General features: G+C 38.5%; 1 protein-coding gene across 2 annotated transcripts in view; it reads right to left on the reverse strand.

Annotated features, from left to right (window-relative positions):
- Window positions 1-25,575, reverse strand: part of ARHGAP10 (Rho GTPase activating protein 10) — a 136,152-nt gene that overhangs the window by 25,998 nt on the left and 84,579 nt on the right. For both annotated transcript variants that reach the window (XR_004417981.1, XM_033060516.2), the window contains exons 17-19: window positions 23,418-23,523; window positions 22,636-22,795; window positions 8,229-8,379 (exon numbers count right to left, since the gene is read on the reverse strand). Coding sequence is in view for 1 of the 2 variants with exons in the window: in XM_033060516.2 (XP_032916407.1) it covers window positions 8,229-8,379; window positions 22,636-22,795; window positions 23,418-23,523 (417 nt within the window). In the remaining variant the exon portion in view is untranslated. The remainder of the gene's footprint in view (window positions 1-8,228; window positions 8,380-22,635; window positions 22,796-23,417; window positions 23,524-25,575) is intronic.

A 25,575-nucleotide genomic window follows, 5' to 3' on the forward strand; every position in this document is an offset into this window, starting at 1 on the left:
CTGTGTACTTTCATTTGGCTTGCCACTAAAACTGGTCAATTGTTTATTACCTCCAGACCACAGAAATTACGCTTTTTAAACACATTTCCAAATCAAGGGGAAAGTTTGATTGAAAGCTAATAGTGATCTATTTATTTGGTTAAATAAGTAACCATAGCAAATGCTAAAACTAAACAAGACAGTTATTTCACTACTCCTGAACAATGGATATTTTTGAGGTCAGATTATTGTAAATACTCAGAAAAATAGATTTGTATTACCCCATTCCATTATCCAAAAGTACCCATTAATAACCCCTATAGTAAACCCTATACACTGCAGCCCTGCCCTGGTGCGCAGTTAGTTCTTACATAAATCTAAACATCACAGACTCAACCAGCCTCAAGCCAGCAGAGCAAATGGACAACAGACAACCCATCAGTTTCACGCTGTCACACAGAACACATGCAGCAAGAATCAGATTCCTGTGCCAGCTACTTTTTTCTCTCAGACAAAATAATCAACAAGAGCCGAATACAGTTTTTCCTAAAGACCAACTTTGATATATTTTTCAAATATGTGCATGTAGCAGCATGTGTATGTTAGCACAAAGCAGCTTTCCTGTAGAAAGGTTGTTTTTCCCAGCTCCATGATAGTTCAGATATGTCAGGAAAAGGAGGAAGCTGTTCTAGACAGAATTTGCCTCAAGACTGGATGATGCAACTCAAGAATTGTAGCCAAAAGGGCCACAAGGTGTTTGAGTTGGGGTAAGGAAAAGGGAAAGAAATGCGCTCATATGCAAGTTACTTAGGGGTAAGTGGAGTTTGGGGGTCATCATCCTGTCCTTCATGGCCTCTTCCTTTTTGATTTTTTTGTCCATTTTTAATATGCAAAGTTCGATTTTAAACAAGCATCTTTCTAGCGATACACTTATCCAGTATCATTAAACAATTAACCTGTAAAAATTAAGCAGTTATTACAATAAATATCCCCCCTACTGCAGGAGAAATAGTGCTTGGATTATTTTACACCAATAAAATCCAAAAGACACATAGCTTTTTGCTGAGCAAGCCAAAACTAAAATGGTTAAAGAATCCCAATTTATTCCTCAAGCTGTAGAAAAAAAGTTCAAGACAGAGTCACAGATAAAATGTTGGGATGTTAATTATATGACGCAATAAATTCTGAAACAACAGAAATCAGATACAAGCATGCAGAGGGGTTCCTCTTTTGATTTGTGCACACCATGATAAGAAGAGCAGTATCTGAACTCAAAGATTACTCATTTTTACCAGAGCTGGCTTGGCAGGAAACCACACATGATCTCCAGCCATACCAGGCTGGCCAGATGCCAACCAATTTCAAGGCTGAAAAATGCAACGATGAACTGAAGCTACTTCCTGAAAATCCTGATAAAGAGTAAGATAAACAGACTGTCCCACTGCTTTCATAGTTTTTTTGGTAGCACTGAGTTTGGGTTTCTACCACTTCAAGCAACATTAATCTATGGTCCAGCCTTGTATTGTATACAGGGAAACAGCTCTAGTCTAATCCATGAGAATGAGAACTGTGAAAAACCAAAGCAGAACAAGAAGGGGTACAATCACCAGGCCTAAAATTTTCGTAAGTCAGAAGCACTTCTTAAACACCATCAAAAACTCCAAGTCCATAAAAATATTCTTCCATATTTCCTTTTCTGTTTTTCTGGCAATTCAGGCACCAATATGCTGGAAGTTGTGTCTGTAAGGGTGCTTCCACCCCCAAAAGGTAAGGTGTTCAAAAGCTCTTTCCCCGAGCTGTCAAAGAGAGACAACATCATGCTGTTGTCTCCTTTTCTCTTGCCATTAAGCTTGCTTCCCTTGCAGTCACTTCCTATGACTTCTTAAAAGAAGTTTCTCACCAATTCCACCACCTGGCCAATGACAAGGACTGCTACCACATTGTGTATGTGATGGGTCTCTCACAAGAAAGCCACTCTGAAATATTTTCACTAAACTGCTGACACGTGGCTGTGCCTCCTTCCTCATTTTGTTCACCTCTCTCTTTTTGCCATCCATTACAGTGACTTCCGTAGAGAAATGGATCAAGTTGGATACCTATGGCTTGTTATAAAAACTACTGAAAACAAGGTAAGAAGCCCCTAGGGGAAGTTTTGTCAGTTGTTTCTATTGAACATCCAGGTGACAGATTTGTTGATCTCCCCTAAGAACATCTTCAATCTCCCTGTTGGTTCAGCAAGTCGCAAGAACAGCTGGGAAGAAAAGAAGTGACAGTAATGTAATTCACCTTGCACTAAGTGCAACTTTCAAAAAGAGGAAAACAGAAAATTAGAGAGAAAAAGAGCAAATAGGACAAAGACTTCCAGAAGCTAACAGGTAAACAAGAATCAATTTTTTCCTGACCAAATGAAAAACACTGATGCAGAGGGAGCACAACAAAAGGAGGAATATTTTCTAACTTGCACATCAGCCATATAAAAAGTTCACCAGCCCTCCCCTACAAGATCTCTGTTATCCTTGTCACCAGTGAAGAGAAGCAAGAGCATGTGAAGAAACCCCTAATCCAGTGAAATGCAAGTTCTCATCCATGGGAAGGTGACTGAAGAGCTGAACAGCTACAAGTTTTGTTCTGCTTGCACTCTTGTGTGCCAGGTGAGAGAATTTACTTTTACCAATAGAGGATGGTCAGGGCACAGCTGGCATGTAGCAAGGATATGTCAGTGACTTCCATGCCTGGGATTAATGGTTTTTAGCATGCCAAATTGGCCTTCTTACAGCATTATCTGCCCCTGCAAGCCTGTGTGCAGAAGGTAGAGAATTAAAGAGATGAAGGATTATTATAGGAGATCAGAGATTTTTAATAATGTCTGGCCTCAAGGAAAGACTGACCCACTCTCCTGAACCCGTCATTCCTTCTCTCAATTCAAATTCTAATTTTAAGTCTATTCAAGTTCCCTTCCTCTGCCCCCGACTCCTGTTGTATGCATGTGTGTGAACACGTGGATGTGTTTACTTGAACATTTCTACAGCCTCTAGATTTCACACACTGAAAGCAGACAAGCACTGGCAATGAAACCAAGGCAATTCTCACATCAACCATGAAGATCTGATACACCTCATTCAACAAGAAGTAAAAGTTAGGAGATGTTTACTACATCATGACACAAATGTGATTTTTGGTAACAGCACAGCAAGTAGACTGTAGCAAAAAGATTACTCATAGGGTGAAATAGCCAGACAATGTATATTGTGCATGCAAAGTATGGAACAAAGTGATCCTGTATCTCCAAAAAAAAAAACCAAAAAAAACCAAAAAAACCAAACAAAACTACCTCCTATGGATCCAAAGCTTTCCAAGCAGAAGTCAACTCTCTAATAAGAAAGCAGGACCCACAACTACCTAAGAAAAAGCTTTACCTTCACTGGCAGTAGCTCAAAAAGACTTAACTTTGTATAGCACACATCTTACTTGGAGCCATCAGGTGGGAAAAGCTGTGATGAATCACACAGAATTGCAGCAACTACTCTTGCAGCAAGATGAAATACAAAGTGTCTGAAATTCCACATGGCAAACAGCAGTTATCCTGATCTTTCCCTCATGACTAACACTGGTGCATTTATTTTGTGACAGCATAGCTGTGTTCTGCTCAGCTGTTAACAATAGCTTTGTAAGCAAGTGTTGCAGGGCCTTATGGCTTTTTGATATGCCTATGTAGCTGCTTTTCTTTCCATTTCCCCTACTATGTGCCAGGTTACAGAAACACTTCCAAGCAGCAGATTCAGAAATAGAAAGAGTTCAAGGCCAGGTTTCACACCTGCAACCTTGTAGTTCTGTGCTGTTTCAGCCCTGAAGACCAGTCTCCTTATAAAAGTCCAAGGCTTCTTCTAACATCCAGGTTTTCTGTTCAATAATTCTAAGCGAAGTTTATGATTTTTCACTCATGTTTGGGGCAGGAAGGGATGGGGGGGAGTAGGGAGAGGGAATATTGCTATGTAGCCATTACACATATCACATTTTGCTCTGATAAAGTAATTAAATTGAATGCCACAGCAACTCAAGCAAATTAATTTATCACCCAAATGAAGACATTGTCTCACTCCAATCCCCACAAAAAAATCAAGACCAGCTGCTCCTATTCAACACATACCATTCATAACTGTGCTTCCCTAAATACTTCAAAGGGAAATATAAGTTAGCACAAAGGTTTGAAGGGTTAAGTATCAGTTATAATTTTTATTTCTTTTTGACTTCTGCAGAAAAATCTGTTTTCTAAATCACTATAAATACAGTATTTAGTTTACAGCAGCAGCAGCAAGCTATCACAAACAGCCCACATGATTCCAGAGTGGGGGGATAGGACACAAATGCCCTAAAAAAAAAAATGCACCCCACCTTTGACACTAATGTGCTATGTCCATGTATGTGCCAAGGAGAAATTTTGGCTCCTAGAGGGTATTCAAGTAGAATAAGGCATCAGTAGGCCCTGTGGCTTAAAGATGTATATTCTGGTTTATTTAGAAAATAAGTTGTTCTGTAGTTGGACAAAGTGCTACACATGACCCATTTCTTGACTCCAGGTGTGACTTATGCAACTCGTGCTGATTCTCTGCTCATCCTGGATGGACTGCATTACACTGCCTACCTTATACAGGACTTTTCTTCCCAAATTGCTCTAACAGCCCTGCAAAATTGTTTCATAATCTCTAAGTCTCTGGCACTGGAAAAAAATATAGAAAATAATTAAACAAACAAAAGAAATCCCAAACTTGTTGCATTTGCTACAAAAGACACGAAAGGTACATAAAAATCTAAATAACATTTTAAGGGAACAAAATTTTAGATCTGCATTGCCCTCTAGGAGAAACATAAGTGGAGATCTGCTCTGATATATACTGACTACCCAAAAGGAAAATAAAGACCCAATGACATGTTTAGAGCAGGATAAACAACTCCCAGTTCTAGCCAACAGTCCTTCTCTCTGCATAGAGAGACAATGAAAAATCATTTGTACATAGCTGAGAGTGTAAGTCACAGGAGTGCTGTGCTATTCACTCTAAAATTCATTCAGACAATGAGGGGGAAAGAAGAAAGTAATTTCCACAGGTAAAAAAAAACCAAACAAAAAAAACCAACACTCCCCCCCACCCCCCCCCCCAAAAAAAAAAAAAATCCCAAATCCTCATTTACAAGGCTAGAAACTCTGGAAATGGTCCTATTGTAAATCTCAGTCAAATCTGCATTTTGTTGAAACAAGAACTTTGAGTCTAGGCCACACATGAAAGTAGCTCAGAGTTCCCCATTAGGTCCAGTTCTACTTGAGACAGTAGGATGTAAAAAAACTTCAAAGTGAAAATTTAGTAACTGGCTTACCACAGAGCAAAGAAAAAAGAAATTGAAAGAAAAATAGACAGCGTCATCTGTGATTTAAGTTGGTCTTTCAGGAAACAAAGATCCTCATGGTAGTAAATATAATGCTTGAATTATTTGCAAATAGGTTTAATCATCTAATTGCCATGTACAAGGAAGGAAAATCTATGCACTATCAGAATTCAGTACAGCTAATTACTAGAAGGCAAAATAAAGATTTTTATCAAACACAGTGTGTGTTCTTCAGTTATTATATCTATCAATATTTATATATCTTACAGCCCTTTCTGGGTGGCTGCTGCATACATTTTGTATGCAGTCAAGAAGCTTCTCGACTGCAAACGTGCTTTTAAAAAGAAACCTGGCCTGAACCCTGCATTTCCAATTCATGCAGTGGATTCTGAAGCCTGTTAACTCCCTGGAGCAGCTGATAGCTAAAGACTTGTTTCCGCTTTTCTAACAATTTCCTGGTTTGCATAACAATCCTAAAAGAAACACACTCAAGAAGTTTTCCAGCACAGAGAGATTTTGTCTCCAACATAGTTCTAGTTTCAAGGCATAGAGAATATTTATATACAATTACAATAACTTTTGAGATATATTTGTCTACAAAAATATTTACATATAAATATGTATCAGCTGCTTGTTTAAAACAAGATTATGATAATTTTGCCATATCCAGGAAATACAAAACACTGGCTTGTGCCTGGTGCTTAACTCATGCCATTGTGAATAAGGGGGGGCGGGGGGGAGGGAAGGGGTTTAATGTTTAATTTCCTGTTAAAAACACACACAGGATAAAATCTTCCAAAGAGCAGTTATAAAACATGCATTTGTTAGCCAAGAAACTAGGTAAATATGGAATGAAGCCCAGGCTTGCTTCTATTCTTTCACCCCCTCTCCAAAGAAGAAATCAACTGGAGGCCATGGAGTGTATTTGGAGGCACAGAGCCCTACTCAGGAACTAGATAATTCATGAGGCTGGCTGATCCACAGAGCTGATCCACACTGGGGCAGTGGCTCAGGGCGTGCAGTGACGCAGCCGGGCTCGAGGCGCTGCAGCGCTGCATGTGCACGGCACACGTGCCCGGGAGCCATCGTCCCAACTGCTGACCACTGTCCTGACACAGCTGGCTGGCTGAGCAAGGACAAGAGCCACGAGCATGTGGCCAGCAGCTACCAACAGCCTGAGGATCCTGCTACCTTTGGTAGCTTTACAGACCACACAGTGACAAGGGGAAATGTTATTCCCAGATCCCACCGAAATTTCACCTGCAGAGGTTCAGCCTTCATTATGGTTTTAATACATACCCTGATGTATTAGGCTATTCTGCAGCTCAGTCCACTGCAAGTCCAAGACAAGCACCAAAGTTCTGCATGAATTATAACTATTACATCCTTTTACCAAGATGTCCAAATTAGACAAGAATATGGACTTCATTTAGGCAAAACAGAATCTTTATAACAGTTTTCAACAGTAATACTATATTTTTGGCTCTTAGAATAAAAACAGCCCACCAAGTGCTTTCTGTCTGCAGTGTTTGAGTCAAAGTCAACTCCTCAGTGCATACCTTGCTCCATGGATTTGGAGAAATTGTGGTATTTCTTGCGTCCTGCTAGGATTCACATTCCAAATTAGATGTAAACAGCTCTGTGAGTGGCTTCAGTTTTGTTTTTCAAATGAGGATAAATTTATTATTGCAGAGGTAGCTCAAGAGCTTTCTTAGCTTTTGGGAGCATATTATTCAAATTAACACAGCTTAAGCTCTTTAAGCAGATACACCTTAAACTTCTTCTAGTCAAGGCATTTAGTTTCACGCTTGATGCAAGGAGAGAAAGACGCAGATTATGTATCTCTCTAGTGAATCAAATCCGATGGCAGGAATGCTGAGTTTCTTGCTGACTCTTTGCAAAACTGGCTTTGAAACTATAAACAGTCCTGAGTTTATTTCTAAAACCTGCAGTTAACAGCTGTCATAGGTATTTGTGTTCTTGCCTTATGATCTCAACCACTGTTAGCCACCAATTTATTGACAGTTCACCAGTGAATCTCTTACTACTGCAGGAGTTCAAAATCTTCCTGTTTATTTTCACTTGCTGTAACTGGACTTTGTGCCCTGATCCCATGATCTTCATTTGAAAAGATGATTGGTTAAAAACATTAGAAGGCAGAAAAGGAATAGGGTGGAGAAAAAGTGTAACACAAAATGAGCCCTGACCTGCCTCCTCAGTACTGCACGTACCCCCAAGCAATGAAATTTCAGGAAAATTATCATGGTTCTGGCCAACAGTCAGAATATAGAAGATGTTATATACCCTTTGCCTCACTGTATGCTGCTACTGCAGACTCCAAGAAAGACTTTTCTTTTTTTTAAAATTGCTTTTCAGTGGTAAGGCAAGTTGTCAAGTATTTACTGCTAGTTACAGCAAGGTATTAAAGATTCAAGTGAAGCAGTGGTATTCTCCAGTGCAGTGGTGACCTGAGCCTTTAATCCAGATGAATGTAACTGTAAAGTGCATTAGCTCTTCTCATAAAAGATTTGCTTTAATTTTAGTTCTCTCTCCATTTATCTTATGGCTGTGTAATCTTCAGTAGAGGTCAAAGAGATTTCCCCAAAGAAACAGGAGTTGCTTCTCTTTTAGAGGAGAAGAGCACATTTAAGACAGCCCGTCCTACTTTTAAACATAAGTCACAGGACAGTACTCCCTGCTGTCCTCTCTCTGCAGCTCTCCTTGCTTCTTTGCATGTTCCAAAGCAATTATAGCAACGTGCATGTGTATCCACACATGTGTACAAATGAAACATGAAATGAAAACACCTCCTGGACATAGGATATACAGCCCATCTGATGCAAGGACTGAAATTATTACTAACATCTTACCATCATCCAACTCTAGGCAGAGATTGTAAACAGCCAGAGGCCTCTTAGTACGCTGTCCTTGTCTTCTTGACTGCCTTGGTGGGGCATTTGGAGGAGATACTGACATAGAGATTGGCTCAGGGAAAGTAGCATCAGGCAGGGTTTTGAAAATCTGCAATCAAGAACACAAAGGGTGTTAATTATTTATCATGAAGAGCAACCTGTGCAATGCAACTGTAAACCATTATCAAACAACATTTGTTTTGGATTTCATTCAAAGCAGACAGGAGCCAAAAAATCCATTCCTTCAAGTTTGGGAGTATGCTGTGGGTTTTTAATGAGTGCTTTTTAAATAAATAAATAAATAGATAGATAGATAAATATAATATTGAAATTACCAAGAGCACTGTCTACACATTAACCAAGCTGCCAATCAATTAATTCAAACACAAAGCATTTGCAGCCACACTCACCAGCTAGGATGGAGGGGAAGGAGAAAATGAACAGTACTAACATAGGAACCAGTAACCAAAACACTTTATAGCTTTAGCTAGAACCTGTAATTTTTCCAGAACACCCACTTTAACTTTCAAAGCTTGTGATATCATTATAGTGGCCATTTTAATTAAAGAAACACTACACTCTTGAAGAGAACAAGGGGAAAATTTTGTGGGCAGGGGTTTTTAGAGAGAAGTACCATAGTAACAAACCACGTGAGAATTTATTCTGTTAACTATTGCACTATTGAGACAATTTTATATTAAATACTGACATTCACAAAGATGCATATAAAAAGGATTGCATGTCCTGTCATCATTTTATTTTTTGAGTCATGACCATCAGCACCACTCCACACAGAACACCGTGCCATTTTTCTCTGAATTAACCAACAACACAGATTCTCTGTACCTGATAGCACTTTTACTTCAGCTGTTACACAAAGGGGACAGTCTAGCAGTCCTGATTTACTATTAGAAATTATCAGTGTGCTGGCATGCAATTCACCAGCAGCCTTCTACAAGTGATCATGGCACGAACAAATTGGCTTCATATGTATTTCAGCAAAGACAAAGCAGCAGATAAAAGAAAAACACAAACACGAGCTGTGTAAGAAAACTCCTGTGTCTGTACAGCACCTCACAGCAATATAACAAGACATAATGAAACAGTGTTCGTGTACTCTGCAACTTTATAATATTTACTCTAAGGATATGTGGCAAAGAGGAGAGCTGTAATCAATATTTGAAGGGGGAAGCTTCTTATGAAGAAGAAATTCATGCAGAAACTACAAAGGGACAACACAGACATCATATTTTTGGATAATAACAACGCGTGTCAGGTGCAGTATGACACTAAAAGCCAGACAGGTGAAAAACAATGCCATAAGCATCCTGTACTAAGGCACTCCAAACATCATGTTAAAAGTACTAGGAACTCTAAATGCCGTCATATCCTGGTCTGCTACCCTGAATATTAATGAGTAGGAAGACGGTGACCCAAGATCCCATGTATGCATTGACTTACAGCCACTTAATCATCACTTTCATACTGGCAGGTAAAAGACTGTGCTGATACAAAACAATCAAGAGAGGAAAATTATTTAATCATCATTGAATTAATGAATATACCACAAAAACAGTGGAGAAATGATCATATTCCCAAAACTGGGCAGCACTGGACCAGAAGCCCATGTATGGCATGCACAGGAAAGCTCCAGCGGAAACATTACCTTCCTTCCTAGTAAGTGAATGTTGCCATGGGGGAGGTAAAAATGCTGTAATTTGAAATTCCCCAACCCAGCATTAGGAAAACTGTCTCCCCCTCCTTCACATGCCTACGAACAAGAGACTACGAGAGAGCGCCAAAATAGCAACTCTCTAAAAACAAAATGTTTACAAAGAAGAGAGGAAGCTGTCCAACCTGGTTCTCCCCAGTACAGACACAGCAGCACTCTCAGGCAGTGACAAAGCTCTAGTTGTGCTCGGAGTCCTAAAGCCATTTCTTAAAACATGATGCAATATATAAGAGTGAAATCTAATGTGCACCTCCATGGCACTTGGCTAACAGTACCACACTGCCCCCTTATGTGTAAATACAAGGCTAGATTGAGCAGGTTTAGGGATAAATATTTGCTTCTGAAAAATTCAAAGGTACCAAAACTTGAAATGCCATCTTTGCCATGGACTGCATTTGGGCTCTCTGGAAAACAACTCTCTGCCAAGAGGTTTCAGCATGTTGTTTACTATGCCACATTCCACAGCTGTGTTTATTTCTACAGCCTTATCCACAGAGCTCTGCTGAAATTAGTGATGGTGAGAAGAACAAGTATTTCCCAGGAGTACTTCATAGGAGATGAGCTTTCTTGAATGCTTCTAGGTGACTTGCACAGGTTGCAGTGAAATTCTTCAGTGTTTTTTACTTGTCTCTCACACATATTGCAATATTCTCTTCCAAAACTATTAGCATGAGAAACTAAGAGTCACAAAGGCAAAAAAAGCCAAAAAGACTTTTTGCTCTTTCAAGCAGTTCCTCGTTGTGTTCATCCCTACTTTGGTATCTTTTTTGGTCTTTTTAGTAAGAAAATAAAATCCAGCCCAGCCCTAACTAGACATTTTTCAGCAGCAGCAATCTCTTTCTGTTCCAGACCAAAGCCTCAGGTCACACTACAGTTTTGCAAAGGAGAGCATCTGAAAAGCAAGCAGGACATCAGCCGCCACCTTCAGAAGTGCACATACGGCATTCAGCTGATCTTTCTTGCTTTATTTTCACTTAAATAGACAAATGTGTTTCATCACGGCTTGGATGTTTGTCTACCGCACCGACAGAAGCACTGTTAGATCTGCCTAAGAATGAGGGGATGGAGACCTCCTTTATTTAAGTTGTGGGGGGAAAAGTTGGTTTTGGTTTTATTCAGATTTTTTTCTAACCTTATTAACTATTTAAACATCACTGAAGTATAAATATTTCATGGCTAATAGCTAATAGGAGTACTGTCCTGTACAACAAGCAACTGCTATCAGATGCATGGCAAGGCAACCACACATATTCAACTGGAGGGAAACTCCTCCAAGGAAGAACAGATTTGAATGTGCTGTTTAAGAGATGACTGCTTTGCTACTCAAAAAACCATGCTCCCTTAAGGTCAGATCTGCCACTATCACTCATCTGGCCTGCAAAAGTCAACCACAGAATAATTCCTGTAATAAAGAGAAGAGCAAAGTACACTCAGTGAATTACATCATTCTAGAAGCGATAAAAATATACTAAGCCAACCTCAAAGTTTAAAGATTTCACAGTCACATCCAGTGTTAACACAGTTTTTGAGACTGTGGTCAAAATGCATGAGATTTATAGACTATCAGATCTCTACAATTTAGTTCCCAAAAGCATTGGCATCCTTCTATTGACCGATCTGAGTGTAAAATCTGAAGCTAAGTGTAACAATTTACATTGTGGCACACAAAATTTTTAACCAGAACAAATCCCTCTGTTAGTCCCCGTTAGTCCACTATTGTAAATAGGTCTTTAGGTCTTATATCTTATATAAAAGCAGAATTTCAAAGTGCACACTGAATGAACCAGAGGATGAATCTCCAAACCTGCAGTGAAACAGTTAGAACAGAAAAGATGAAACTCTGGTGAAGCAATTTAAAACTCTGCTAAGTCTGACCTATTTCTCTCTATGTAGGAGTATAAAATGGATGCTTTACAAGGCTAAACAAACCACAAACCATCTTGGGCATACAGCACTAATAACAGCTCTGTCTAGAGCAGTGAGCCCAAGATCATCCCAACATATAACCATTCCAATTCCTAAATCTGTGTCCCACAAAGTCTATGGCAGCATTTCTTGAGAGTAATGAGCCAAATTCAACATATTATCGTACTGTATTCTACCAGCAGATCCACGTGGCAGCAGCCCAAGGAATTCTGCCAGATTCCCCTTAATCTGCAACAACAGTGTTGGACTCTAGATCCTGAGCTCTTACAAGAGACAGTTTTAGATATTCAAAAAACCCACAGCTGGGAGGATTTAACTTGACTTATTCCACAAGTTTATGACTAGATGTATAGCTGTACATGGAAATGTAGATTAGATTCTGCTGCTACAAGAGAATACTGATCTGTTTGTTCTGGTCTCAAGCAGAACTAATTAATGAATTTCAGTATGTTTGCCAGGAATCACTTTAGGAAAAGACCCAGACATCAGGTCATCTCTGTCTGCTTTGTTTCACTGGGGTAATTAAAATTTCCTCTAAAAATCAGTGGGAAGCAAATAGCAAGAACAAAGAGGGATGAAAAAGAGGGGAGAAAAAACTGGAGGCTTAGTAATAGAGCTAATGAGGATAAACTTATAAAAAATCAGCTTAAAGCTGTGCCATGATTTTGTTGCAAGACAAAACCCCTCTCACTCTCATAACACCAAACACCCAGAACATGCATCTATCTCCTTGGAATACACAAACACAAACTAGAGCACCAGAAGTCACTGTGTAATGCAAAGGAAGCTAAAACATGCAAGGTCATTCCAAATTCACTACTATATTCACATGTTGTAGAGGAGAGTATTTCTCCAGACAAGAACAACATAAGTTTCTATTTGGGCAATTTCCCTTCAATACCAACTTGATTTGCCATTGTTAAGTAAAAGACACAAACACAGACACTTCCACTAAATGTTCATTGAATAATATAAAATACCATCCAGCTATGGCACATGTACTTGCTCTCCCTTTACACATTTTATCCCTGTGGTACCCTTGCATTTCCATGACAACTGGCTATAATGTATGCTGATCAAAGAAAATTTTATACATTAGCAGTTAATGGGATAGCGCAAGAGGAGCTTATCACCATGGTCTTTCCTAGGCTGAGCTTCTTTTCAATGTAATGCAAGCCCAATTCAGGTTAAACCCAGCAATCTGCACAGAACCAAAAATCATATATTTATATTAGAGACAAAAACACTAAAAAAGGCCAACTGTCTTTGTGGTTTAGTGTGCTTTTACTCAGATAAATTTTCTTTTTTTTTTCCCCTCTTAGTATAATGAAGACAGTGGTCATACCCTACTTTTTGCCATTTTCTGAAACCAAAGCAATGATGTCTTTTATGTCAAATTACAATTTTAGTGTAGATAAAAGCATTTCAGAAATTGCAAGGTGAAAATAAGCATTCTAAAACACTACTACAGTAGTTCAGCCACTAATTATAACCACTAACCACTAATTGTAATCCATTTTTTAACAGTAAAAACCACATTCAATAGCATGAAAAGTTCTAGGGTTTTTATTCCCTATTTGAAGGGATTACAGAAGCTAATTGGAGTTATTAAAAGTTTAATCATAATAGAAGTTACAAAAAATCAACTTCTAGAGAGCTAGGACAAAACTTTTATTTCAAAACTGATTTCTGAACCAATTCTAACAATTTTATAAGACTTCCAGAATACTGAAATATTTTTTAAAAGGTCCTTTGTTATTGTAGTTTTTTACTAGCTCACATTTTTACTTTACTGTGGACAATGTTACATGAACATGTTTCATTCCTGGTTTTAGTCAAAATGATCTATTTCTTTTTCATGTTCACAAACACGATTCAATTAACAGAAACAACATGCACCAGGAATTCTTGATATCTAAACAGAATTTGTGTTCAGCGTGTAAAATGTGATTAAAGTTGATTACTTCTAAAATTCATATTCAATATTTTTAAACATTTACAAAATTCTCCAAGAAAAATTATCAACTTCATCAGAATTCTTAAATAACTCCCAAGGTTACATTGTGTCCACTCCAACACAGGTGTGCCTGCCTCAAATTAGTTATCCTGACTTTTGCACTTCAACATTTATATACTGTACAATATGATTTGATGTGCACTGCTTTCCATGAGATTGCACAAGATTGCAGATTTTCTGAGGCTTTGGATTCTGAGGCTTGAATTCCACTACAAACCACAAAATACCTTTACACATTATTCACAACCATTATATTGGGAGGGTAGGGGGTAGAATCAGATCCAGAGCTGAAAACTACCTGTGGCTCAGTCTCTAGAGGGCCACCAACCAGAAAGCATCAATAATGCTCTCGATGCTGCCTGGCACACACTGCTGAATTACAGCGCAACAGTGGATGCAGCCTGGAAAGTAACCAGGTATAAGTCAAAATGAGAAACAGGAAACATCCTTGGCTGTGAGCCAAACCACAAAGCTCTCTAAATAAATAAATTAAAATTGAATCCATCCAAGACAGTCTTTTCTTCATTGCAAAGACATCATCTGCCTGGCAGCCGGACCACCCCTAACTAAATGAAACATTGCTCATAGGGATTTGTGGACACTGTGAGTCTCAGTCTCCTTCTGACTGGAGTATCTGCTATCTGCTTTTCTTGTACAAGAACTACAGATCTGGGCAACTTGCAAACTACAAGACTGACAAAAGAACCCAGGGAAGTTTCTGACAGATCCTGATGTATCAGTAGACTCTAATAACCACTCATTTGCCCTGATTGCCTTGAGCTTTGTAGTTCAAGTTTTGAGATGTAATGAAGAAACTAAAAAGCCTGCAAAACACGACATTGCAGTCTGGAGGACAGCTGTGAAGGAGGTGGAAGAAAAAAAAGAAAACCATACCAAGGTTACAAATGCGTGTCCTTTGATCGCTCGTGAATTCGGAGTTTGTTGAGTCAGCCTTTCTAAAAGTAGCACTCCTGATACAAAGCCTGCAGCTTCCACTGTATCACATAGTGCTCCACCTTTTAACAATTCATGAGAAGAACACTCCTGATGGCAGCCCATTTGCTGCTATCAACCAACCCATTTCAGCCATCGAGGGAAATGAGAGAGTTAACCACACACCAGGCTGGGAATACCTCCACGTTCTTCCACTGCACCAGCAGGAACAGCAGGTTCACCTTCTCTTCTCTGCTCACCTACTCTAACCCACACCAAGGAGAGTATTCTAAAAAAGGTTATCTTTCCCTGTTACACATAATAGCTATGTGCATCTTGTTTAGTTACAGGAACTATTTAAAAGAACAGAAAATTAAAAGATTGAATAGCAATCTAATTACCTTGATTTCTAAAACATGACACACTCCTCAAAGGAAGATAATGCAGAAGGAGAATGTTTGCATGTATTTTCTCTTACAAAGAGTGTGAGAAGTCCTAGGAAGATGAAAGATGGCACCGAGAAACCTAAGCCAAAACCCAGTAAAAACAACTATGATGGCCAAACACAGCACAGGTAATAACTGATCTCCCCTTCACTTGTAACAAATATATATAAAAACACATATATATATATATACATGTGCATACACACACAAAAACATCATCTATATATACATCTACCTTACTACAGATTTTATGAACAGATAACATGAGTATAAAACCCAACATTGACCCCCTGCCACACTGTCATTGAGCAAAGCATCAAATTATTTCATCAAAGAATGAATTAACAACATCTTCCAGATCATTGCAAATGACAGTTCCAACTGTAGTCAACCACGCAGCCTCACCAGCATTTTCTTTTTCACAGATATCCTTGCTGCCATTACAAGGATTTATACCATCATTACTTTTTCAAGTATTTTCTGCTCATTGTTTTTGTTAAAATACATTTTTTTTACCTTGCATTATGACTATAGGTTCTTTGGAGGCAAAGAACACACTGTTCTATTGTATGTCTAAATGAAATATGGATGCTTTATTAGTGCAAGTAGCATGCACTTGAACCTATTGGAAATAAAAGTATTATCACCTGACTGCCACATATTTTTAATACAAAAATCTGTTAAATGGTTTGAAATACAATAGCCCTTCTGGTAAGGCCAAAGCATACTAGATTCTAAAGAGTACATGCAAAAAACATTGTCACACAGTTTCTGCGTAAGAATTCACTTTTTAAACTTTTGAGAAGCATGAGAACTTTTCCCCTCTTCATGCCCCTTGCAATATTTTACAGAATATTCTCTATTATTAACAATATTTTATTTAAGAGCACCCATTTTAGCAGTCTCCATAAGGACTTCTCCCTTGCCTCCTCCATACATGCAACCACAGCACCTGACCGTCAAAACTGAAGCAAATATTAGTCAGCTGAATTCCACTCCTTTATCTTCACTTTTTCTTTACTTACTTAGGAACATTGCTTGTGGGCAGCAGACGATGGGATCTTTATCACTTTGAAATTTGTATGAAGTGGAGGGAAGTTTCCCCAAATTAACTGTAAACAAGGTAGGCAAGTCAAGAAGTCAGAAATCTATGTACTATTTCTGTGTGCCATGTATTTGTAGCACAGCATCTCAGCTGCATGAGATCACAGCTTTTGTTTTGATTTTCTTTATTAATATAATATGATTTCTCACAGTGCATATTTTGTTTCTTTTGGACAAGTCTAGCAGCACACCAATCCAGGTATTGATCCAGACTGCTGCTAATATCATCAACTGCAGTCACAAACGTGAGCAGAGATTTGATATTCAGTCTTCTTGCTATGCATAGACCACATTTAGAAAACTGCAGTCTTTTAAACAAACAAAAAAAAGTATTTGCAGTCAATTTACCACCACATGTGTGTGTCTCACATGGAAGGGTTTTACGCTATCCAAAGGGCACAGAAAGAATTTAAAGAGTTTGCTTACACTACAGTGGAACAAAAGAGATGCTCTGACTCCTACCAGAATTTCTTTGTTGTGTCTGTTGCCCTTTCTGCTCGAGACTCAGCCAATGATTAAGGGATGTAATTAGAATTAAGTTCAGGAACAGTTTCAATGACACTTCTGATTAGTTACATGCTTCAAGTGCTGACTACCGTCCTGAATACCCTCACGTGTTTTTACTAAAAACTCTGCACTAATGGAGATATTTTAATGTCATTTCTTCCTCCCTCCAAGTCTAATGTTTGTTGACTTGAGAAACATTCAGCTTGTGAAGGTTTCAAATTGCTGCACCACAGCAAACCACCATAATTACACTGCATTGCTTCTTGGTCCTCCTTTGCAGCCAAAGGCAAAGCAACAGGAAAGCTGAAACAAGCCCTCTTTAGAACTTCTGATATGTCCCTTCAAAAGATCTGCTCTGTAGCCAAAAAATAGTCTTAAGTTTCTGTGGTGGCGTGGCATTCCACCCTAAAGCATTTACCTACAACAGAACTGTTGGATTGCCGAGGGGAGACTGTGCTGCTTCATGCTCTAAAACAAACAACTGACTTCACCTGCTTCCATTCCCTATGTCTCATGAATATTGCATGTATTATGCACTGCAATACATTTTAACACAAGATTTTTCAAGGATTACTACATGAGGTTGATGTTGGCTTAAGAGCTCAGTAGTATTAAATTCTTCTCTTCCCTTTTTAGTTTAAAAAGAAAATTATGAAAGTGCCCGAAGTATAAAAAAAAAAAAATTCATTTTAAAAATTCCCCTTAAAACTGTTTTGAACAAATCAAAGCTAAACCAAAGACATTTTGTCTAAAATATGTAAAATCTTTCCCCTTTATGGAAAGATTGATAGAGAAAAGGTATCTGCCCTACATATAGGAACTACCGAGATTTTCAGCATGAGTGCCTTTGAGATAATTTTGCCCATAGGTTGTTTGAACTTGAGAAAAAGGTATCTTTTATGAAGCTTTTCCTCAGATTCTGGCCTTCCAGTCTCCAAAAGGAACTTCTGTCTAGCCCCTAGCTTTTCTCCTTCTAATTTTCTTTCACTGTAATTTTCATCTTCTTTCTGTTTTTATAATCTTGCTATTTGTACTCACTATTCTTTCCTCCCCCATACGCTGGTTTAAATATTCCTGTCCCACTGAGATTTTTATTCCAACCTCCTCCCTCATCTTCTTTCATTTCTTAGACTTTTTTTATCCTGGTGCCTTTTTTTACTTTCTTAAAATAACGTTCAGGGAATTGAGAAACCAAAATGGCTCACATTACCACTGAGGCATCTCTAAATGGCAAATAAATAAGCCCTTTGAATAGTGACATTCATTCCAACAAGATGCCAAAACATTATAACAAACAGCAAGATAAACATTTGCATGCTCTTCATGCTGCTGTGGCAGGGACCACCCCTCTTCCTCACCACAAGTTAGAGAAAAGACCAGAAGAGCTGAAATGTCCAAGATTTCCAATCTGTTAAGCTCATGGGAAGAAAAATTAATTGAAACTCTTGAAACTCATTTGAAGGAGGCAGAGAAGGGAAATCAAAACCTGTTTTTTGGGGGGCCAAGTTGACTAAGACTTTTCATTAGAAGATTACCTAAAGGCCAAGATTGTTCCAGGCACTGCACAAGCACAGCTGCAGTCAGCTCCTGAGCTTGTTACCTCAAAGCAAAATAAACATAATGATGAGAAACAAACATGAATTTCTTGATGCTTCTTTAGTGAAGGGAAAGATACAGCACATAAAATCTGGCTAGCTTTCCCCTGTCTGGCTGTCCTTCTCCTATAACCATAGGACAGAAGCAAAGCAAGACATTTTACAGGTCTAATTATCCTCTGGATTGCCCTTGCTTCCACTGCAGGTGATTCTGAGAGTCCTGAGTAAAGTATCTCAGCTTAGGTTTAGTTTTTGTCTTTTTTTTTCAAAGCAGAGATCTGCTTGTTCAGCTTACTCCCTGAGTGGGCACTGTGAAATACTCTGCTTGGCAGAGACTTCTCTAGAACTGACAAAAGTTAAACAATTCCTTCCCTGATGCTCTTCTATCCCTTCCTACTCTTAATCACTGTGCAATTCTAATGCCATTTAAGCAACACAACAGGCTGTATGGTCTAGTTTCACTGCTCCAATCTCAGCATTTTGCAAAACATCCTCTCCTCAACACACGGTAATTGGTTCATAGACATGGTTTGGATGTACATATGCAGCCCATAAACAAGGTGTATGTGGTGCTGAATGGTTTCTAGCCAGCAGGAAATCAATGTACAGTAATTTCACGATTATAAGCCGCACTGAGTATAAGCCGCATTTCCAGGTGCCAGCAACTTTTCGTTCTTTGTCCATGTATAAGCTGCACCTGATTATAAACTGCAGCTGTCTTGGGTTACAATACAGAGTGTGATAAAAGGTACCTATTCTATCACCATCTGTTGAGGGTGGGGGCAGTGATCCTTATCTCAACAGCAGATATTCTGCTAATGGGCCATCCATTGAAACCAGGCAGGGCATTGTTCTTTATCTTTTCACAACCCATCCTTCCTCCAGCGAGTCATTTTCTGCTAATGGCCATTGAGTCCCACTGTGTGACTGATAAAATTACTGCATCCCATTGGAAGTTGCTCCAGCCAGGGGGAAGAGCCCAACATTTCTTACCAAGATAAAAACAGAGGTTTTGGGACACTAAGGGAGCCCTTTTCTCCACTGGGCTCCAGAGGAAAACCGGATTTCTCCACATCACCACTGGACCTCCAGAGGGAAACTGCACCTTCTACAGGAGCACTGCTCCAACTGAATCACATCTGTCACTGCAGGAGGATGCAGCCACCATTTAATGGGACTGCTACCAACATCCTACCTGACAGGGTGTCAGGTTGTACTCTGACTTTGTCAGGGTTTGGAGTTTGTTTCTTTGTAGTACTGTATTTCTATTTTAATTTCCCTAGAAAAGAACTGTTATTCCTAATTCCCATATTTTTGCCTGAAAGCCCCTTGATTTCAAAATTATCATAATTTGGAGGGAGGGGGTTTACATTCTCCATTTCAAAGAGAAGCTCCTGCCTTTCTCAGCAGACACCTGTCCTCCAAATTAAAACAGCAACTTTTCATTCTTTGTCCATATATAAGCCGCACCTGATTATAAGCCGCACTTTGGGTTCGGACCAAAATTTTAGTCAAAATGGTGTGGCTTATAATCGTGAAATTACTGTACATATCAACAAAGCTTTAAAAAAACACAAAAAACAAACAAGCAAAACCAGTTTACTCACAAAGCATGATACTCTTATCTTAGGGCAAGACATTGTGTTCAGGTTTCCACGCATCAATTGCACAGAAATTCTCTAACTAGAACCCAGCAAAGTGATGGTTTTCAAAGGACTGCACCAGGATTTCAAAACCAATAACCCAATTATGTCTCCTCCTAAAAATGAACAGTGATTCTCGCTCAATAAAGCTATCCACAAAAGACATAATGGGCATTGATGGAATTTGAAAATATTTGAGGAATCCTAACCATTTTTTATCATTTTGCCTACCAGGTTTCTGTATTTATACCACAAATGCTGATGGCTACTGCTTCTACAGTTGAAAAGTTTGCTGGTCATTTTCTTTGCTACAGGGGAAAAGAAATGCCTCTCTGCAGAGTACAGGGCTGGAAATTACATATGCACCCAGTGTGAGGGTTCAGTGCACCTCCTTCTTGACTCCATCACTCTCCCACAATTCCAAACTTTGCTCCTATCAGCGGAAGCTGCTAAAAATTACCAGAGTTGGAGTAGTGGCTGAAAAATATATTTTACAATATTTTAACCCACAGCTGGTGACTTTTCCTAGGATTCACTAGGGTTAAATAAAATAAATTAAAATATCTAATACAAGACTCTCAGAAAGTCTGAAATGCATAGAAATTTAAAATAACAACATAAAATGAACATTAGACCAGCAATGGCCTTTAGAAGTAGGTCATTGGTCTGCCCTAAATGAAGAAAGGTCACTTGTAAAAGCAGCATACTCAGTTTGACTATAAAATTTTTGTAATGCTTCGACACACCTCTCCATTGCCTTTGTTACAAACACCCAGAGGTCACACTTGGGACTGCCTTCCATTTTGGAAGCAGCTCTAGTGTGGGAGAGGTTGCTGCAGGCAGACCACTGATGGTAAATTCACTGTTAGAAATGGCAGTGAAATGACAGAAATCCCTTAAAAAATTATACCCTTCTAGTTCTAAAGAAGGCATAAAACCAAGGAATTATGGAAAATGATGCAGTATTATATTGATGTACTTTCCATTCCTCGCTTCTGCGCATTTTCAGAGGAGCAAGAAAGGCCACTAACGTTTCAAATGTAAAACTGATGTCCAGCTTTCAGAGGCATGTGACTGAGCTGGCACAAGAATAGGATGGTGCTAATCTGTGGTGATTTGAATAAACACAACTCAACCTCCACATGTTATTAAAACACCCTGGCTCTTCTTGCTCTCTCTCAACTTTCTTTAATTTGTGTGGTCACCTCAATAGCTTTAAAATCATGAGCTCAACTGCAAGGTTTACTTTCATTTCTAAGATCCAAAATTAATACCATGGCTTAGAGCTCTTGGAATATTTATTGCTTAGAACTTGAGCCACATGTGCAGCCCAGTATTTTTCCAGCAGAACAATACTATATCTGCTCAGTGTGCGTGTGAGGACAGCATTACACCCTAAGTCAACTAAGCCAACAAAACCCACCATGTGGACACAGCTATGCCAACAGCAGCTTTGCCCAGCCTGTATCAATCAGGGGGGAGTGTAATTACATTGTCAGAAAAACCTGAGACATATATTATTTAGAGTAGATAACACTTGACTTAAATAGCCAATTTCAACACTGTTAACCTTTAAAGGAAATAACAATTTCAATGCTCTGAACGCTTAAGAAAGGAGAGAGCAAAAAGCACATCTTCGGATTTTTCCAAAGCACTTTTTGGTTTTTATGACAGTAAGAGTTAGGGAGATGCTGTCCATCTCTCAGTACAAAGTACCTTCAACATCCAGTTACAGAAGTCAACTTAGGCACAAGGGACTCCCAAAGGAGTACCCAAATAAGGAGACAAGTAAAGGACTTTTTTACCATTTTTATTTTTAATTTCAGATCCTCACAGATTACATGCAGTGATATCCTGGACAGTACATTGCATATGTGAGGCACTTTAATAACTGGCAACTTTAGTAACAGTAGCAACAACAACTTCTATTTTCAGTACTACCTCAAATACATAGGCTAAAAATAACACACCTTCAGCTTAAAACAAAGGAAGTGTCAATACCTGGCTCTCTCATAATGCTTTTTAAACTTAGTGTACAGTAAAGTCTTCTTTTGTACTCTTGGAACTCTGAGATAAAATGAAGACATAAAGCAATGAATTCAGACCCTGGTCAAAGTACTTGATGTAAGAGCTAGAAACTGAAGCTGGGCTTTCTCTTCTGCAGTTTTTTATCACTTTTGCTCAGAAAAAAAGCAAATGCAAATATCATGATGCAAATCTACTGCTGTATTATACACACAGAAGCACTACCACTGGCAGGAAATATGCATTCTGAAATGTCAGTTCACCTATGAACAGGAATGATTACCAAGGATAAATAACCAAAAGCATACATTGTATAAAGAATATTCTTTAGAATTAAACTATTAGTTTAATGGCATGCCTAACTCCATGCTTAACCCCATTAAGGCTAGCAGATTATTTCATACTGCTCAGAAATGTGAAAATATAGCAGAACTTACCTTCTCATGATTTTCTATCAGGATTTCAACGACAATATTCTGAAACTTCAGGTCCATGATGGCTGCTACAGTTTCTTCCTGTGGCCTCATTAAGGTAGGTCCAAATACTACCCCTAGGTTTGCCACAGTCATGAGATTCTTCTTGGCATGCTTTGAAACACTTTTTGAAAAGAATTGAAGGAAAAAACAGGAAATAGGTTATGAAAAATTTCCATTACTGTTGGAAACTGCAGACTACAAATGAAAACATTACATTTCCCTAATCTATGTTTTAGTAGTCTGTTTAGTGCAAAGTTTCTTCAAATAAAGTCTTACTAAATTCTGGAAAACTGAAAAGCCATTCTTCCACTGGCAACTTAAAAACAAAACCAGTCTCTTACTGAACTTAAATATATAAAATGCACTTAGCCTTGGACCAGGGCAAGTGTGAAACCAACTTAAATTTGCTAACAGATCTCCACTATTCCCTCTGCCAGAATTTGTGAAAGGAAAGTATAATGTTCCCTTTCTCACTTCAATCAAACCCTCAGCTGCTGGCAGGACTGCTAAAGTAAATACTTCTATGGCTTCATTAACGTCTTAGATTTCTGCCTTTCCCGCCAAAATACGCACAGCATGAGTCAAACGTCTTGTCTGCTTGTACACGTTTGGGTCGTGGGGTTGAGGATGACAGCATCAAAATGGGCTTCAGCTCCAGCCACACTTCACTGAAGCCCTTTGTAGTTAAAGAAAGGTAAAGACAGGAATTCTGACAAGGGAGAAAAGCAGGTCATAACACTCACTTTGCTAAATGTTTCACCAAAATTTCCAGCATCTCTCTGTTCTTTTCTGGGAGTTTGTGGACCAAGAAGTGAACAGCACTGACTCGAGATTCAGGACTCCCACTTTCTATGGGATATAGAAATAAATATCTCAAAAAAAATTAAAATAAAATAAGATCCACAGAAGCATAAACCTTCTCCCACCCCTGCATGGAAACATACTGCACACATTTCACTACTTATGTATCTCCAAACATAGCAACACGGAGCATATGTGCTTGTTTTCACAAGTAATATTGTTCTGGAATTATCAACTTATTTACTTATTTTGAGAACTTATCTTTCCATCCACCTGCAAAAGGATGCCTTTGTTCCTCTATTTTTAAAGACCGATATAGAAGCAGTTATTGTTTGGATGCATTGGACTCATCTGCTTACAAATTAACTGCAAGGTGAGCAGTGATGTTACCAGGTACCACAGAGAGGAACTATGCTGCTTTCCACTTTAACATCATTAACTGATTGTCCTCATGATTAGAATTCAGTTTTCTTGGTACTGTGCACCTACTGATACTGCATTTATGCTACCTTGCACTGGAAACTGCATGCAGATCGAAATGCATAGAAAACCTAATGACTCTGAAGACACAGAAGGATAAGCATGCAAAAAAACCTACTGAGAATACTGTGACAAAGGTTCTGAATAACAATGGCATCTCTAGTACAGTACAGAAATAAAGATAAGCAATGAGCTTTTTATTTTTGTCTGCTGCATGCTAAATTGAATCATTTTAGCCCCTACAGTTTTCACTGTACACAGATGAAAATAAGAACCTGTAAAAGATTAAAATAAACCATCTTCCTACTCTAAGTTGCATTAAATCACAAAATTACATCTCTGTAGTGGTAATAATGAGAGGCATTGAAGTATTTCTATTGCCTATAATAATATTTACTAGAAAGTACAGAATGAGAAAGTTTTCCAGGTTATTCTGAATGCAAGTTTTGACATGAGGACCACTGATCAGGTCCCATTTTCCTCTAAGGCAACTTTGATTGCTAAGTGTATTTCCTATAAAATACCACCAGATTTCTTCAGTGCATATTGCTTCAGATTTTTTACTTTGTGTATTGCTGTAGATCTAAGGGCTGTCTTTCATTCTTTTGCAGTGAGCACCTCTGCACAGATCGCAAGAAAAAAAGCTACCAAAAAGAAAAATGTTTAATTTCTAGTGAGCTTTTCAAAATAATCATAGAAAAAATAGGCCTTTAAAGTGAGGCTATTTTATTCATGTGTGAGATCACAAATTCTAATTAAAGAATGGCTAGACAATCACAGTCAAAGCTCATATAGTTTCAATCCATACGGATATGTATAAAGAGAACAAAATTGAAGGAAAATCTTTTAATTTTGGCTCCAACTCCAGTAGTTTCAGGGACAAGGATACTCCATGCTATTTCCAGTGTTGTTTTTTTATAGCCAACATAGGAAACAACACTGACTATTTTTGAGCATACTGCAACTCAGATCTACAATGTTGATGGAATTTCCCTCCCCAGAATCAACTCCTTTACGGAGCTGTTTACTACTTATGAACACTGCACTGTCTCAATCATGTAACTTCAATTACTGAAATCCTTTACTGAAAGAGACTATAAAATAAAGAAAAATAAAGTGAGAAACTGCTGGCAAAGCTTCAGTAGCAGAAAAATTATTTTAACACTTTCCAATACAAACGTGAAGACTCACCATGTAGGTAAGGATGTTGAATTTTGTTTAAGCACTTGCCTGCTAGCATGTGCTTTGGCAATGAATTTCCTGAGCTAATTCTCATTTTGAATTAAGGACCAGAAGAAAACACATTCTGCAGTCCTGGAAAGGCATTATAGCAATCTGAAGATGATAAAGCAATTGTCTCAAAGCTTATTTTAATTTTGCTTTCCACAGTTTGCCAGAATGCTACAGGCTGGAAAGAAAATCAGCTAAATATCTGTTTGATACTTTGCCAAAAAATTTTCTTACATAGTTTCCCTCTATCTTCTTCCAAAAAAATTCCGTGTACACTAGATACCATACAACTGAGCTACAAATGCTGTTGTGTCTTCTCCAAGTCTATTTGAACTGCCACAGTATAATCTGGCCTGCTCTTTCCTTTCTTCTAATACATGAGGAACAATC

Source organism: Catharus ustulatus, chromosome 5 (assembly GCF_009819885.2).
Source record: "Catharus ustulatus isolate bCatUst1 chromosome 5, bCatUst1.pri.v2, whole genome shotgun sequence".
Taxonomy (NCBI): Eukaryota; Metazoa; Chordata; class Aves; order Passeriformes; family Turdidae; genus Catharus; species Catharus ustulatus.